General features: G+C 39.2%; 2 protein-coding genes across 14 annotated transcripts in view; one reads left to right on the forward strand and one right to left on the reverse strand.

Annotated features, from left to right (window-relative positions):
* The window catches only part of PPP4R4 (protein phosphatase 4 regulatory subunit 4), a 90,034-nt gene extending 87,563 nt beyond the window's left edge, over nt 1-2,471 (forward strand). For all 12 annotated transcript variants that reach the window (XM_076345353.1, XM_076345351.1, XM_076345355.1 and 9 more), the window contains 2 exons: nt 199-285; nt 1,686-2,471. In XM_076345353.1, the coding sequence (XP_076201468.1) occupies nt 199-223 (25 nt within the window). In that variant the 3' untranslated portion in view covers nt 224-285; nt 1,686-2,471. The remainder of the gene's footprint in view (nt 1-198; nt 286-1,685) is intronic.
* An 869-nt stretch (nt 2,472-3,340) lies between these two features.
* Nucleotides 3,341-14,640, reverse strand: SERPINA10 (serpin family A member 10). 2 transcript variants are annotated; one of them, XM_076345364.1, is made up of 5 exons: nt 14,541-14,640; nt 9,251-9,758; nt 7,281-7,554; nt 6,404-6,551; nt 3,341-3,551 (listed from the first exon to the last, which is right to left on the reverse strand). In XM_076345364.1, exons 2-5 carry the CDS (start codon nt 9,726-9,728, stop codon nt 3,360-3,362), a joined length of 1,092 nt encoding a protein of 363 aa, XP_076201479.1. In that variant the 5' UTR covers nt 9,729-9,758; nt 14,541-14,640; the 3' UTR covers nt 3,341-3,359. The 2 variants fall into 2 exon arrangements, with proteins under 2 accessions (XP_076201479.1, XP_076201478.1); XM_076345363.1 differs by having other exon boundaries at nt 9,020-9,758.
* Between the last annotated feature and the right edge of the window lie 2,504 nt (nt 14,641-17,144).

Consider the following 17,144-nt stretch of genomic DNA (forward strand, 5'->3'; position numbering starts at 1 on the left):
TACACCCTTCTTGTGAAGAATGCCCTCAGAATGTGTCCATTTGGCTTTTTCAGTGGGTGCAGTAGAGCAGCTAGTAATTTTTAAAGTACAGCAGCGAAGAGTTATATTAAAATGTTGCATGCAATAGCAGTTTATGATGTTATGTTATTTAATAATATAGCAACAACATATTATATGTGTTTCTTCTCTTGTATGAAGAAAAAACAGAAAATCAAACTCCTAGAACTTCTGACAGAAAAAGAAGGGAACCAGAGACTGGTGGAAGCAACGTTCCGGCGAGATAAGGTGGGAGCGGCAGATGGGACTCTAATGCCTGGAATGAATACAATGCATCTTGCAATGTTAAAACTTTTTATCTTTTAAATAAAAACCCAAGCTGTAAAATATGTTCCAATAAGTAATGTAATGGTTGCAGAATTCTAACATTGTAGTGAAATGTTATGAAATATAACTTCAGCTATGTGCTCTTAACTGCTGCAGCTAAAGAGAGGATTTTGTTTTCTTCAATTATGCCTTTGTAGTTCAAATTCTTGGATTTAGAATGCACATATCCGTTACTTAATTGGCTTATTTCCAATTTTAGCAATTCTTAGCACCCATCTTTTATGCAAGAAAGAGAAGGAATTGTTATGAATATGAAAAAGTAATCCCACATTTTAAAGAACCTTCAAACCTAATTTAAGACCAAAGTCCAGAACCATTGATCAGTCTATAAAAAAATCAACTTCAGTAGCATTGTGCTGTGAATTTGGAGGTAACGTTTTTACAAGTACTAAGTAAAGTTCATAAAAATCCTGTGTAAGTTTCAAAGCAATCTAAAAGCAGATGTCGCCAGATGATATAAAAAATAATTTTATTTCGTAAGTTTTGTTGTATAAATACTTGTTTTAATTTTTAGTATTTCAGATTGTATTTTCACTTGAATAATTTATAATGATGAATCTAGTTTTTAACCAGCTGCTATTGCAAGCTATCATGCTTTAGTGATGTCATCTGCATTTGTTTGTATTAATGCTAATGTTTCTATCAAAATTTGTCTGTGGAAAAACATGCGATTCTATTTTAAAAAGTTCTATTTATGCCAATACTTGAGAGAGAGCCTATGAAGCTATTGTCAGCTTCTCTATTTCAAAATGGAAGCAGTATAAATATATTGATATCAGAAATGTGTAATTTTTACAATTTATTGGTGTATGATAAAGATCTGATCTGTGAATGCATATGTGTGTGTGGTTACTTTTTATAATGTAAAAATACAAATGATGATTTACTCGAAATAAAACCTAGGACAATGCTGTACATGCATGTTCTTGAAAAAAAAATTCTCAGGGCATCTTTTATAATTAAAATAAATAAAAGCATTTACCTATAGAAGGTATTTCTTTTAAATAGTAATAATGCTGGATGTATGCTGTCTTGTGTGAAGTACAAAATGTGTACAAAGCAGTGTTTTACTGTCTGAATTCTTAAGCTTCATATGCTGCAGTTGGATTTAGGTGTATTCTCTGTCTTTAGTCACAGACGTTGTTTGGATTCTGTGGAAACATTCAAGTTTTCAGTTTGTTCTGCAGCCTGGCATAGGATCTTGAAAATCACAGATTTCTTTAAAAGCTTCTTCAAGTATTGTGATATTTAACATGCAATATTGATGCAGATATACAGATAACCTGTGCTGGCTCTCCCAGGTTCTGCTTTTGTCTCATTAACAAAAGCAGATACTCCCAGGTCCCCGGGGACAACTAACTCGACGTGCCAGCTACAGCTGCTCACCCATGGACCACAGGAGGCTGCTCAATCTGTTCTCAGTCTGACTTCTGCCAGGGACCAAACTCAGATCAGCAGTACCCAGCTGCAGGACAGGACTCAAAACTGTGTTTGACCCTCAGATGCCTTTACTAGAGCAATGCAGAACAGCCAGTAAGTTCAGAAACTTGAATCCAAGCTATTTCTCCCCTTAATAAGCATGTAATGAGTTCTGTATACAGTCTGTCATTTGTTTCTTATTGACTGTCATTTGTCTGTCATTTTTAACTGATTAATTTAATGCTGATAACACGTGCTCCACTCAGTAACCCTACAACGTATTAAATTCCTGCTATGTAATCTTTAAATGCTCTATTTAGACATTTTTTGGTCTGCACATCTTCCTTGTACAAAACTCCTGCTGTCTTGTGTATGCTTTCATCAGTCCTTCACACTACAGACCTCCATCCCAGCAAGCTTTTTTTGGGGCAGCTTACTTCTGGGTTACTTCTGTTGGACAGCACCAATACTTTTGAACCCTTCGTAGCATTGTTTTTACATGCAACTCAGAATAACAACTGGAGGTCAACTATACAGTGATAACTGAGTGGTTCTTTGTAGCAACATTCTTCCTATTAATCATTTGGAGGCAGGAAGGAGTGATTCTCTTTCTTTCTGGGTACCTTCATACTGCAATGTGGAGTTAGGTTAGATGCACCTTTGTCATCTAGTCAGATACCACAGTCTGCCTGCTAAATCCTTTTGTGTGGCTTACACCAGTGTCTGGGTTGCTGTGGGTAGACATCTAATAGTAAGTGAGGTGATTTTTAGAAATGTTCACCAGCTTTACCCTGTAATGTATCTTTTGTATCTTCTCTTGTGGATGCATCTATGTGCGTTTACTGATAGACACCTTTGAAGCTTCTATGCCAAATGATTTTGAAAACTCTTCTGCCCCCTTTTGGGCAGCTATTTTGTGAAGGCTGTGTAAGCAAGTAGAGTAATGCTTAGATCTGTTATATATAGCTAGAAGTAGCTTTTTGCATTATTTCAAACTTTATATATAGGGCTCTGCCGCTAATTAAAATTTACTAAATGTTAAAGATTTTGCTGTTCTGTTGAAATCAGAAACTGCACTACTTGAATAAGGTTAATTGTATTTAGATCATGGAAATATTTTTCTGAAACACTTTGTCAAAATTCTGCTAACATCGAGGTCAGTAGGCTCTTAAGTCTCATCACAACTGAAGATAACATTGAGGAATATCAAGCTCCAGTGTTTGGGAATGAGCTTCCTGAATATTTTGGCATATGAGTCTTTGGTTTTCATTCACGCTTTTCACTAACATGTTGAATTTTGAAAGTTCAGTTCTGTGGGGATTTTTTAATTTGCATAGTAGATTTTACAAAACACATTTTTGTCACTTTGTGCCTTAGTGAATTTAGCTTGTCACTTGGGCATTAATAAAATATTAATAGGATGACCTACTGCTAGCTGGAGAGACAAAACAGATTTTCACATTTTCATATTTCACTGTCCTTTTTATTCTGATGTAAATTAATAAAATAGAAATAAAGCCTCTTACATACCACAGAATAGAAACTGTTACCTTTATTCACATTTCTGTTGGATCAACCACCCTGCCAATGAACAGCAATGTTTTAAAAGTTTCTTCAAAAATCATAAAAAGGAACGGTCGGTCCACCTTGATGACAGGAGGCACTGTGAATGCAGTTATTTCTGACCCAGTAGCTGCTGTGGCCTTAGTTCCTTCTTCATCCACTTCAATTACTGCCTTTTGGACAACCTGAAATGCAACGTAGAAATAAAATATGTGACAGAAATAAATATTAACATGAAGAATGTTTTGCAAAGTGCAAGGCATTCAGTTGAAGTAGGCTTCTATTAAGGATTAAAATGAGTCGGTTTGTGCAATCTAGCTCTGTCTGTTAGACTGGTAGACCCATATGCTGTCTACTTCAGCAGCAGAGGAGTTGGTACAGCCACCGTGACCACAGTACTTGCAGTGTGGGTACTAGTTCAGGTGTCATTGTGCTTTTCCATGTTTCTGAGTATAGGCCTCACTTAAAGATTTTGTTCTTGCAGCTGGTAGCATGAAGCAACCATTGCATTTGTATAGCGCTCCTCTGACACCTAACTGTACAAGGGAGAGTGTCTCAAAAGTGGGAGGTGTGTTTTCATCAGTCACGCTGGCTGGATATGTCGCTCAGCTGATTTTGTGAGAGCCTAGGCAAATGCACCAACCTTGGTTTTTTTCCTGTATATTTCTAATTTGTACATTTGGTAGCACAGAGTGAATATGTACAGCCATGAGGTACAATCCTGGATTGGTCTGAGGACCTTCCCTTCCCAGTGAAATCGCAGCCTTGGCAGGGTCTGATTCTTCTCCATTTTTGTTCTTTCAGCCTACATGTACCTCTGAGTCCTTCCCCTGTATTTGGGTCTGTGTTGGTGAACTGCCTAGTCAGTTAGTGCATTCCCAACTCCCAGACTCCTAATTCTAGGAATGACTTATGTGAAGACAGTTGAAGGACTTTACCAGTGTTGAGTTCTCTGCTAAACATTCTTAAATAATGAAGCTGGCTATCATGATTCACAGGGACAGGATGCTCCTCTGGCACTTTGTAGCTGATGCACATATTGCTTCTAATATCAGTTAGCAGCTACTATTCAAGTGTGATTTTTTTTTTTTTTTTTTCATAACACAATAGAGTTAACTGCTGAGAATCGGCATGGAATAGTTATAAGATCAAGAGCAAAGGAGAAAAGTGCTGCAGATTGCCATTGTATTTCCCAAAAGTGAAATAGTTTATGACTGTCGTGGTTTAATTTCAGTCGGCAATACCAAACTGAAAATCAGTGCAATTTTATCCATTAAATATTTATTCTTAGGATGTTACGTTTTCCCAGAAAAGTTATTTTATTAAGTCAGCACAATTTTGAAAAACTAGTTTAGGGCTTAGAGTTTTTGAAACTTGTCTAGAAGTGTTTATCATACCACCTATTAACAGTTTTGGCAAATCACAAAAGCTTCTGTAAGGAGTTGGTGTAGGGAGACTTGTAACAGCAGCACCAGCAGCTTAGAAGGATTCTTTCTGATAGGGTACAAATACTTGGAGGGAGGGTGTAAACAAGATGGAGCCAGCTCTTTTCAGTGATACCCAGTGATGGGGCAAGAGGCAGTGGGCACAAACTGAAGCACGAGAGGTTGCCACTGAACATCAGGAAACACTTTTCCACTGTGAGGGTGACCGAGCACTGGCACAGGTTGCCCAGAGAAGTTGTGGTCTCCCTCCTTGGAGGTATTCAAAAGCTGTCTGGACATGGTCCTCAGCAACCGGCTGTAGGTGGCCCTGCTTGAGCAGGAGGATTGGACCAGATGACCTCCAGAGGTCCCTTCCAACCTCAACCATTCTGTGAAGTCTCTCCCAGAGTTATGGTCCTAGGTTATCAACACTATACAACCACAAGCAGTTGCATTATATAAATTCCTTATATAGGTTTGTAGACCTATGTTTTTAAATGCTGCGTCAAATTAATCTCATTTCAGTCTTGTTTTCCTCAACTGTTTATAAATCCAGCTTGTTTCATAAATTTTGTAACTTTGCAACTTCATACATTAGAGTAACTTAGCATTAATTGCATTTCATTTTGTTCCGGATGCTCCAGTCCTTGAGGTCACCAGTTTCTCTGTGTGGTATCCCTTTTATCTTCTTTCTTTGACCATGCCTCTTAATTTTCTGTCATCAGCAAATTGTCTTTTGTATAGACTAGCTGTTTCTTCTTAATGGGACATCTCCGGTCACACAGACCTGCTCCTTGATATTGATGTGATTGTCAAGTCCTTTCTCTTCCATTCTTTCCTGCTTCTCATTCTGCCTCTGTTTTCTATCAGTCTTCTGAAATTCATCTTTGCTGACCCTTAAATAGTGGTACTGAGTTATCTTCCCCTCCTCTTTTTCAGTGGGGCTGTGTTCTTGTCGTCTTGGCCATTCACCACCCTTGCCTTTGCCTATTTAAGTGTTGATCTTTAAAAGTTTCGGTGTATGAAATGGAACATTGGAATGGGTTGGAATACAACTCTGTTGTGCTGATGCTTTGCTGTGAGATTCTGTTTTTTCTGTGCCAGGGTATGCAGAAGGAAAGGCAGGACTGCTTCCACTTCTCTTTCTCACTGTTACGTTTTTGAGATTTTATTACTTGAACTTTCTATAGTTCTTTATTTCTTAAGAAGAATACCTGTTCCTGGACTGTGTGTGAGGGATTCCCTCTTTGGGTTTCCTTCCTTGTTCTGGCTTTTGCCATTTGACTGTCATTTACAATGTCTTTCTTGTTCACAGTTTTTGTTTAATTGTACTCCTTTCCTGCCAACTGTATTCTTACTGAGGCAGAGCTTTCCTCCTGTGATGGGTTAGCTTTGGAAGTTGTTGAGCACATATGAAACGTAATCACACTTTACTTCTACACACCTCACACCTGAACTGGGATCCATACTGATTAAGGTGTGCAGATTGCATATACTTGGCAGATGAGGTCCTTTCCTATTAGTGTCCCTATAAGTGTATATGACATAGTCTCTTGGCTGGGTCATTTATATACTATTACAATCCAAATAGCAAATAATTTTAGAAGGCTTACCTGTGAAACTGCTACATATCCTTGATCTGTGAGATGACTAAGATCTGCCATACGTGTAAAGAGATTTTTAATTCCAAGAGCATGAAGCAGTTTCTTCATTTTGTATTTTTGCTCTAGTTTGAACTTTGGAAATGAAATATCCACTTTTCTGTTTGGGGGAAAAAAAAGTTCAATGCAAACTTGGACTATATAGTAGATCACTGAGATGCACGCTACTCGGGAATTAAGCTTTACACAGAAAAAGAAGGGGCAAAAATTAAAGAGTCTCTGCTGGAATTTGGTTGGCAGCATATCTTCTCTGACCTGTTGACTGCCAAAGACGCTAGAAATCATTTCCTTTTCTGTATAAAATACTTCCACCAGCACTTACAGTGCCCCGATACCAGGGTGACACACTAATTTATTGACCAGTGAAAAGAATTGTCACTTCAGGAATCACATTTCACAGGAATAACTTGGGTTTACATTTTCATATTCAAATTTATCCATTACTCTGGGTTTCCAGTGGTAGGAAGGGTTTCATAAGTATACTGCATATCTAGATTTATTGTGCACTTTGCCTGGCAGTGCTAAATTTAAGGAGAGAGAAGGGAAGGCCTAAGGAAGAATTTGGAAAGACTTGATTAACTATGCGCTCAGAGAGACAGATATTTCTAAATGAGACAAGCCACGGACTTGTCACCTCAGAGTAGAAGCTTTCACGTGCCACTTGGGCTGTGGGTAGGCCATTAAAGGACCTCTACTCTATAGATACCTAGCACCACAGAGACACCAGCATGTGAAAGGGTTAGGAAGACCAGCTAATCTTTGTTGTGCTTTGTTGCTTTGCTGCAATAGACATAAAAGACATTAAGGCCAATGGGTGTCAAAGCAATACCTGGTTTTCATGTTTCCAAGCCAGGATTCCACAAGCTCTGTAGTCAAATGGTCTTCAAGTGAAATGTAATCTCCCTCCTTTTCTGGGATGACAATCAGCATGTGGGCTTTCCCTTTGTAGGGTAGCTTTATCACAGTGCATCTTAAGTTCTCATCGAAAGTTGAATTAACTTTATCTGACTTGAACATCATGGGTACCTGTACACTTCTGTATTTGTTTATGTGGAAAGTCTCCGTCTCTGTGAATTTGGAATTAAATGGATAGACCCACTTACCTGAGGACAGAAAGAAATTAAATAATTATGTGCATTCAGACTTGTTCAGAAACCCTTAAAAAAAAGTATGGGATATTTTCTGTACCTAGTTGGAGGTGGATGTCAGTTGTGTCTGGGATAAGTGGATGACAACTGCAGTATATTTAGTGTATGTGCTTTACATTTTTTGCAGCAGCAAAAGGAAGTAATCCACAAAATAGACTCCTTCATTTGCAGGGAAAGAAGGGAAATCTTTTTCTAAGGTTGATTAGTGGCCAGTCAAGTACAGAACAGATATCTTTTTTGTTTATTGAATGCCGTGTGAGCATCTGTCTTTTATTAACATGTCACCTTCACTGAAATTCTCTACCAGCTATTCAACATCCTGTTTTTAAATTAATTATACAATCTTTTGGATGGGGATTCAGCAGTGCGCTTACTTGTAAGGTGCACTGGAATGTGACCTTTTCTATACTAATGATTCTGATCTCTACTATCGCTTTAAATGTAGCCATAGCCACTTACCTCTTCTCTGATTTTCTGTCAGGGAAAGTAACCTTGGCATTGGACAAACTGCACTTTTGTAAATACGAAAGAATAAACTTAGTCTGTAGGGAGACTGTATGGCTGAGGGGTAATTTTCTTTGTTCTCATGTATGCATTTATTTTAGTGGGGTTTCCATGGATGGCATCTGCTGAGCGCTTCGGACTGGAGTAGTGGCTGTGACTGCGGGTTCTCTGCACAGCATTCCTCTTGCTCCCTTTGTCGCCCTAGCTCTTTGTCTTTGCTTTTTACCTAACCAGGTGTCTCCGGCTTCTGTATGGCTGTTTCAGAGTAAAGGGTGGGCTATGGCTCCTTGTCATTGCCAGGACCTTCTTTTGGAGTCCCTTATCTATCTTCTAAGCCAGTGGTCAGAAAGACCCCAAAAGCAGGAAAAGGAGCATCAGATATTTGGCAGTAGAGGACCTCTCCACAGAAGCCTCTGCCCATCACAGCTATTTCTTTCCCTCACCCTGTAAGGTAATATAATGGGGTACTTTGTCACTTTGGTTCCTCTGGGAAAAAAGATTTTTGACTGAAATAGAAAATTATTTTTGTTTTCATGATTTTGTGTACTATATAAAATCAGACAATGATTTTATGCCCAGTATCCAGCATTCAAAAGACTATCATGATTAAGGCTTTTTCATTTTAGTTGGTGAGTGAAAATTAAACATCCTTTTTAGTCATAAAGAGGGATCGAGATAGTTTGATGCAGGGCTTTTTGTTCTCTGATACTCTGTTGTATGGAAGAAAGCATAGAAGAATCATGGTTCCCTATCATGAAAAATCATTTCCTAATAGAAGAAAGTAAATCTAGATAGAGATGTAGAGAAAACAGGACATCTGAATTCATTTAAACTTCCCCTAATGTAGCTGAAGTTAGAGTCCTGATTCTTCTAATAAATAATCATTTTGCAAAATAAAAACAACCTTTAAAGTTACCTTTAAAGACAATGTAGTCCACAAGTAGCAGTTTATTATGGTGATCAAGCTCTTCAAAGAGCTCTGGAATTTTTCCTTTGGTCCTTTTGTTAATATTTTGATTTATGACAAATTTTGCCTGCGTAAAGTTCTGAAAGTCCACTCTCAGGAATTCCATATCAAAGTACTGCTTAGATAAGTTGAGGAAAGACTCCTTGAGTCTAAAGTCCTTTTGGATAAAAGAAAGAGTACCTTGCACGAGGAGAAGTTCTTCATTCATTGTGATGTTATCTTTCAGTTGTTTAAACAAAGCTGGTAGATGATGGCGATCCACTCTGTCCTTCAAAGCATAGAGGTTTAGACTTTTTACTATTTGTCTGTGTGTTTCCCCTTTGGCTGCCAGCGTATATGCAGTCATGAGAGCTGATACAGAAAGGGGAGAGATGATTACATTGTTATCGTGTGTCATTGCAATTTTTCTGTAGAGGTTAAATCCAAAATTTGCAGTCTTTTCAGTGAAGTTGTAAAGAGTGAACTCTTCGAGGCCTTGCTCTTCAAAAGGCTTAGAGATATTTTTTTGATGATGCCACTCTGCAGAAATATTGACATTTTTATTTCTTTCCAAGAAATTATTCTCTTTTTCCTTCTTTGGAGTTTTAGGTTTGATGCCAGCCTTGCTGATTTCAACACATATTTCACTTAGGAGAAGCAGGTAAATTCCTGTTTTCATGTTGACATCCAGTAATGAGCTCTTTTTTTTCTAGTAAAGAAAATGGAGAAAGGAGAAGGAAAAGAAAAAAAGGCAACACAATGACTTTTTAGCTTGTTCTTCTATTCACAATGCAAAAGGTCATAGATGTAGCGAGGTGGTCTTTCTGCGTCTCCAGTGTATATACTCTAAACCTAAGACCTGGTTCCTATCTGAATGGTCAAATTTAAATCAGTGAGAGAGAGAGAAGTTTCCAACATCATTATGTGAATCCAGAAGAAATATCTTGATCTTCTGGTATTGGTGGTTCATATTTCACTGATTTTCCCTTGCTAACTTGTAATTCCTTTACAAAATCAAACTCAGATTTCAAGTACAATATGCAGCTCAAAGATGAAAAAACAGCTTGTTGGACCCATGTCACAGCTTTCGCTCCTGTGAAATTGATGTCATCTATAAGCACAAGAATTCCAGGCAGCATGTGGTGGAAATGACATTTTCGCTGGAGACCTCTGATGCAGACTAATCCTAGAAGATTTGGATGGCGACCTACTGAAAGCTGAGAGACCTGTAACTCCCTTTCTGCACTTTATTGGCACTGGCAGGTGGATTGTGTTCTCCATGGTATGTGTCTTAATCATGGTTGCCATTCCTATTGGATCCATCTTTTCCTGGATAATGGTAGTGGCCTGACAGTTACCATCCCTTCTGTAGAAATGTGGACCCTTACTATTTGTTACCTTACTTGTTTTATATTAGTGGCATGCTGTATCAACAAGATTCGACTCCTTAGGGAAAAAAATACTTGAGAAGCACAAAAAGTGTCTGATTTTCTGGTATGATAAATGCCAACCCAGGAAACAATCTGGTTTTGAGAGTTAGAGAATATTATTACAAATTGTCTTTTTAAAACAGACACTTAAATACCTGTATGTTATACACAAAAATCAAACTACAGCCACTAGGTTTTGTTCCAGAAACGGTAACTTCCAAGAACCATGCAGAAAAATATTTATTTATGTAAACATTTTTTAAATATTTCAGATGTAACTCAGAGAGTGCTGGAGTTCTACACTGCAAATTACTTTTACAAACTTTGAAAAACAGAGTTTTGCCATGTGACTTATGCCTTTTTTTCCCAGAAATTTTTTTTAGAAGGATATATTTATCTGGTTATGTAGAAAATTAAAATCGGACAAAACCAGTCTGTCAAATCTGAAAATTCATTCTGTCAAAATCAGACAAAACCAAGAGACTGCCTTAAGCCAAACTCATCAGAATAAATCAGGATTAACTCCACTGACATATGGATTGCACAGAGCTGGTCTAAGGCAAGGCAGAATCTGTGCCTATGGGACTTTTACCCATTCATTCATCTAAAAAAGTGAAAAACACAGTCTTGAAATAGGTAGCCATAGCATAACAGGGAACTACAAAGTAATGACACCTAGTCAAGGTGAGCTATTTTCACATATGTGAAGGAAAACAAAGATCCTAATGTTAATAATGTGGCACAACTTAGCTCTTTGTCAAGCAAATATTCTTTCAGGGATACTGACTATTACTGAAAGGTTGTTGTGCTCAAAGACACCCATAGTTAAGTGCTTTTATACTGTATCTTGCTCTTTGGTTCACTTACTTACAGACTAGTTCATTTGGGAAAAAAACGAGACACAGTGCAGATTTTAATGGTATCTGTAATCATACCCCTTGCCCGGTCAACTCTTCCCTTGATACGTTGTGTTCGTAGATTGTTGGAGAGCTGTGCTTCAGACACTCTCATGACAAGTATAAAAAACCTTCTATCTATCTAGTTCATTTTTAGTATTAATAAAACATCTGGAGCTTAGTATAGAAGCAATAGGTGAAGCATTTCTACAACTGTGAAAGAGTGTACTGATGTGACCCTGGAGAATCAGGAATGATTTAGACATAGGAAATTTTTGCCTGTGAACCTGATCGGCGCTCCACTGCTAAAAGCAACCTCAGGAAGAAAGTCTGTGAAAACCTAGATAAATATTGTTAAGACATACCAGATTTTGTATGCAACGTACACAGCAGTGGTCAAAGAGACATTGTGGCTACTGTGTTTGAATCCCTAGGGACAACATCCTAATATATGGCTGCATCAAGAGGGCCAGCCTCTAGCTCGGCAAGAGAATGAGGTTCAAGTTCTGACCTCGGTATCTGTACGGAGCAAGGTGTTGCAGCTGCTAGTGTACTTCTGTTGAGAGCCTGGTGTGTACTGTTGTTTCTAGTAAGTCGATGGGAAATTTCTATGTTACTGCCCATACTTAGCAAGCCCTGAACAGGTTAAGGGGCCCAGGACTGAAAATACAATGTCATTGTGAGGAATGCTTGCCTTTCATCATTTCATTTCACTTTTCATCCTTCTGCTATAGGTTGTTTATTACTCCATTCAGATCATTCCTGATCACATGCCGTAGGATTCCCTGTTCTTTTATGCTTCACTGTCCAGCAAATGCTGAAGCAGGTTTGTCAGTGCCGTCTCCTCCCTGAAAATACCGTGTTTCAATGTCAAATAGCACAAGGATGAAACAGTTGTTCTGTGCTTAAAAATACAGTATTTTACATAAGTTGTGATTTCTGAGCAAAGTTAATACAGGGTCTCTCATCTGCCCAACAAAATGTTTGGAGAGAACTAGACACATCTTACAGAAGGCCTCAGGCAAACTTTAACATCAGACATTGCTTGTGTAAATTTGCACATACAAATGCACTTTTCAAGCATAAAATACAAATATGCTTATCATTCATCTTTCCATCAAAGCAATATATGAATTTCTTTCCCATACAGCAGTGTTGAATTGCACCTTACGGAAAAATCTGGAATGGCCATAATCTTTGGAGACGCATTTTCCCATTGTAAATTAAACAGGATGTTCAAGACCACCAAGCCTGCACAGAATCCTTCTGTATAGCAGTGGCATGCAAATGGATAAATGAGATGAAAAGATGGATTATATGGCCCATCATTAAAGTAGTAAGTGATTCAACAATTTAGAAAACACATGGCAACTATTAACTACTCCTTTTAAGTTAAGGATCTGTAACAGCAAATTACAGTCACTGTATAATTTGTGATTTGGCATATGGGAAAGCTGGTTTTATTTGATTGCCGTTTATTCAGAGTTCAGCTGAATTTCACAGTTGCCTGATTCAGGCTGTGGGAGTTAGTCCTGAAAAGGTATGTTGATGTGAGTACTGAGACATTTGGGTGCCAAGTCACAGGGTGCTTTTGGCAGTCAGGTGGTGTGCTATTTTCTTTTGAGATAATAGGTCACGTTCTGTACTTGGTGCAACGCAGATGGGCTGTAATGACTTAATCGGGATGCAGTGAAATCCCTGACTGTTATGTCCCCTCTCGAGTGCATGGCAGCCAGGGAACAGAGTAAAATATGCAGCGTACTGTGGTTGTGAATATTTTCTCTTTATTTTTCTTTCCCATTAACTCTTGCTTTATTTTCAGTGAGATTCCTAGCGTCCAGATTCTGCAGGACTGCAATAGGGAAGGGGATGACTTGACTTCAGCTGCTGCCTTGCTGGCCAAATGGTGCATGCGACTTCTGCAGAATTGGGATGCTTACTCTCCCCTGACGGACTGCAAGCAGTGCTGTCAAGAGCTATTACAGTAACTGTAAGGCGTTTCTGCTCCTAATATAGTGACCCGCTTCTGTGGGAAGTAACATAGGCAGCGAGGTACTGCTATGCCTGCCCTGGCAGCGAAGGAGGTCCTTTCCGCTGGGAGTCATCCCTACTTCAAAGAGGTATCCTTGGACACTGTAGAGTCAGCTCTAGCATAGAGACAGGGATTGGAAAATTTTGCTTTTGTTCAAATTCAGTCACGCTGAAAGGGCTTTCTGCAACAGCAGCAGTCCCTCTAAAAGAGCATCAGGCCTAACTGCTCACTAGGCATTGCAGAGCGCCAGCTCTTCCCCGTCTTTTCTGGGGATAGTGTCATTCCGTTGCGACATCTGACAGTGTTGCATTTGGCAGACATCACTGTTGCGTCTCTCTCTGAGAGGTCTGGGACAGCACTTGGCTCGGGAGGGCCAACCAGATCCCCGCCGGGAGATGTGAAGGGACTGAATGGGGAAAGCAGTGAGCTGCCTTCCAGAGGGCTCTGCCTTCCTGACGCAAATGGGTTTCAGACTGAAAGGACGGGGCAAACGCAGAAGCCCTTGTTTACAGGCACATCCCAGACCATTCAACACTCAAGAACAGAGTCCTGCATCCTGAGGCATACACAAATGCTACTGATGTGGGTGTTACGAACATCACAGGAGTAAGAACCTCACACTTGCATATGCATTCACTGCAAATTTGAGATTGCAACAATTTAAAGTTAACGTTACAGAAGCTTTGTTGTGCACCTTTAGTAACGGAAAAAAAAGCATGTCCTCTAAGACAAGGAAACACAGTTCTGGAAACAATAAAGTGATATTTTTGCACATTATAGGCTTGTATTGTTAGACCTGAGTGAAGATTATTGCTAATTTTAGAGAAACCACTTTATGCATAGAGTAGACAGTTCATTAATAAGCATATAATTGGTCGAGCAAAGTTAACATTCTTTCCATTTTAAGAAATATTTCTTTCTAGTAGTCTCAGATATCAAAGTATTTTCTTGCTCAAATGCATTTTTCTTCTGAAGAGAAAAATCAAATATATTAGAATGCTTATTAAGATTTAGAGCCATTTAAAACATCACATTTAGAGAATAGCTGATAAATATATATAATTATGGATATATATAAAAATATAATAATCCACCCTTTGCAATCTAAATGCTTCATATAAATCTTGTCTTACCTGTTAGGTAGCTCCTCTGTTCCTTTTCTCAATCAACTAGGTTTAAAAAGCAGATGAAGATGTCTGTCCCATATAGAAGTTTTCCAACAAATATTTGCTCTTCCAAAGAATGATAATCTGGTTTTGTCTGTTACAAATTAACTGCTTTATAAACACCAAGTACTGTGTTTCCCATAAATGGCATAATGAGGGAGGGTTATATTCCAGTAATAGGCTATATCTTTCATGAGAAACAAGAGAACAGTAAACTCTTTGCATCCAGCCCTTCAGCACCCCGGCAGGATTTGGCCCCGCATATCCAATCGCCCATGAGAATTATTTTACAGGCAGGCTCTGAGCTACTGAGTGGTGGAAGCAGTATCCAATCCTGCTTAAAATGCCCCCCTTCATAAAAGGGTAGGTCACTATTCACCAAGGCAGGGAGGAACAAAAGAGAGGGAGGGAGGGAGCAGGTACAGAACATCTGTAGGGATGTTGTCAGCTCCCTTGCCCTGCGATTCGGCCGTTCCTTTTAGAGGAGAGACCAGGGCTCCACTCCCTTTCAAGAGCATGCCAGCTATTCAGTAACATATCCGTATGCCAAAATTGACCGACTGATAAGCACTGAGTGATGTTTCTCCTATAAAAGACAAAATGGGGGAAGCTGATATTCCTGCAAAAGTTGTACAGAGCTATGGGTAGTAAGAATAAACTTTTTGAATTTTCAATTGGTCTTGCTTGGACAGATCTGACAGGCTGGTTTTGGGTCTTGAGCATTATTAGTTGGGCAAGGCACATTCTTTAAGACAGATCGTTTACTCAGCAATTTCTGTAGTGTGGGCATGATCTAAACTCTTCACAATTTTGATCATTGGCCTGATTCCAAATAAAATATAAACATGGACCTCCCTATCTTCCCCCCATGGTCCTAAATTACTTTCTAAAATACTCCCAAACGAAACAGAACATTTCATTCTGATTTGGACTGTAGAAGAAAAAGAATTTGGCCTTAAAACTTCAGATAAGGGGACTTGTCTCTATTTTTCAACTGAACTGAAAAAAAATTATTATGTGCAGTCTAAGTGGAAGCATTGCCAGAGAAAAGGATGAAATTTTAGAAAGCCCATAAAGGACTTGGGCAGCCAGGACTCAATGCAAAAAGGCTCTTGTTTGTTGCTGATGAGTATTACTTCTATAAAAGTGACAACAGTGTTTGCTTACAAAGCGCAAGATTTGATTAGGAAGCGCTTAAGACCTGAACGTAGCTCCTCCATGGTCTGACCAGGTTTGTATCCACGTTGCAAGGACATGTTACTGGAGGGCACTTGGGGGTGTTACGCACTTAAGAAGTTCAACAGAGGGGTCATGAAGGCTCGCAGGCTCTAGGTACCTAAATTCTTTTAAAATATTCTTCCTTTTAGAAACAATCCCGGTCATAATAGGCCCCAAGTATAGGCATTGTATTAAAGAACACAGGAACATAAGACGGGGTTACTGAGCGAAGGCCCTGCCCTAACATCATGTGGTCTATTCCCTAAACATAAAAAGCTCCACTGTGAATGCCCCAGTGACTCCAGAACTTCAGTTCTCTGTCCAGATGACGACTGGTTTTTTCTACTTCCTAGTCTATATTTCTTTGTAGTTAACTCAGTTGGATTTGAAATTCAAATGTCTTCTCATTACATGGAAGAAATTTGCATCTGATACAGTCGAACAAAGCTGCATTACCGTGATGTGCTTCTGAATCTGTGTGTCTTCTGGAGACTGCTGTACTGTGGTTGTGGCCCAAGAAGACAGTACAAGGAAAACCTGATGCACACAAAACCATACCCAGCTTTTGTGCTCAGCAAAATCAGCAATGATAATAGCAACCACGCCTCTTCCTAGCCCTCGTACCAGGACCCTGACACGCGTGGTCACCACTGGAAGCCCTGTCTGAGTTAAGATGCAACAATATTGATATTTAATATTCAAAACCTGAAGTCTTATTTATAGATGGTAGTGAAAAGGAGGGTTTGAAGAAATCTTAAAGTCTTTGAATCTCTCAGTTAAATCTTTTCTGGACCACAAAAACCACATCAATCCTATTTTATCTCGAAGAAAAAGAAGGCTGCTATGAGATGTATTGGCTGTGCACAGAGATCTGAGGGAATTGTCTTCCTCTCTAGTTACTCACGAAGCCCTTGCTAGTTTTTCATGCTGGGTAACACCTTGCTGAGAGTATCCTCCACACACTATTGGGAGTAACGTATTCCTCCCACCAACTACTATTTATATTGTCAGTCACCCCTTGGATTCAACAGAGCTTTCTGAGCAGTAAAACACCACAAAACATATGGGTAACACTCTGCCAAACTGTACATATTCACAGAGTGATTTACTGGGAGAGGATTGCTGGTGTGTCACACTGGCAAAATTGCACTTTTGCACAGTTTAAGACAAAACCACTCCTGAGACCAGAACAAGCCAGGACAATACACGTGTATTGCTGCCCATTTGCGTCTCCCCTGGGAGCTTGTGCCAGCACAATGCTGAGGCTCGGCAATACGCAACTCATATGTCAGCAGTTGAGCCAAAGACCGTCTGTTCTCTAATAGACAAGTTTTTTTGGATGCATATACAACT

The sequence above is a fragment of the Aptenodytes patagonicus genome, chromosome 7 (assembly GCF_965638725.1).
Source record: "Aptenodytes patagonicus chromosome 7, bAptPat1.pri.cur, whole genome shotgun sequence".
Taxonomy (NCBI): domain Eukaryota; kingdom Metazoa; phylum Chordata; class Aves; order Sphenisciformes; family Spheniscidae; genus Aptenodytes; species Aptenodytes patagonicus.

Coding starts and splice junctions, on each gene's coding strand:
- SERPINA10 (XM_076345363.1), bottom strand. CDS start 9,728: ATGAAAACAGGAATTTACCTGCTTCTCCTAAGTGAAATATGTGTTGAA. Junction 7,555..9,019: donor GGACTACATTGTCTTTAAAG/GTAACTTTAAAG, acceptor TTCTGTCCTCAG/GTAAGTGGGTCTATCCATTT. Junction 6,552..7,280: donor CTTGGAAACATGAAAACCAG/GTATTGCTTTGA, acceptor TCCCCCAAACAG/AAAAGTGGATATTTCATTTC.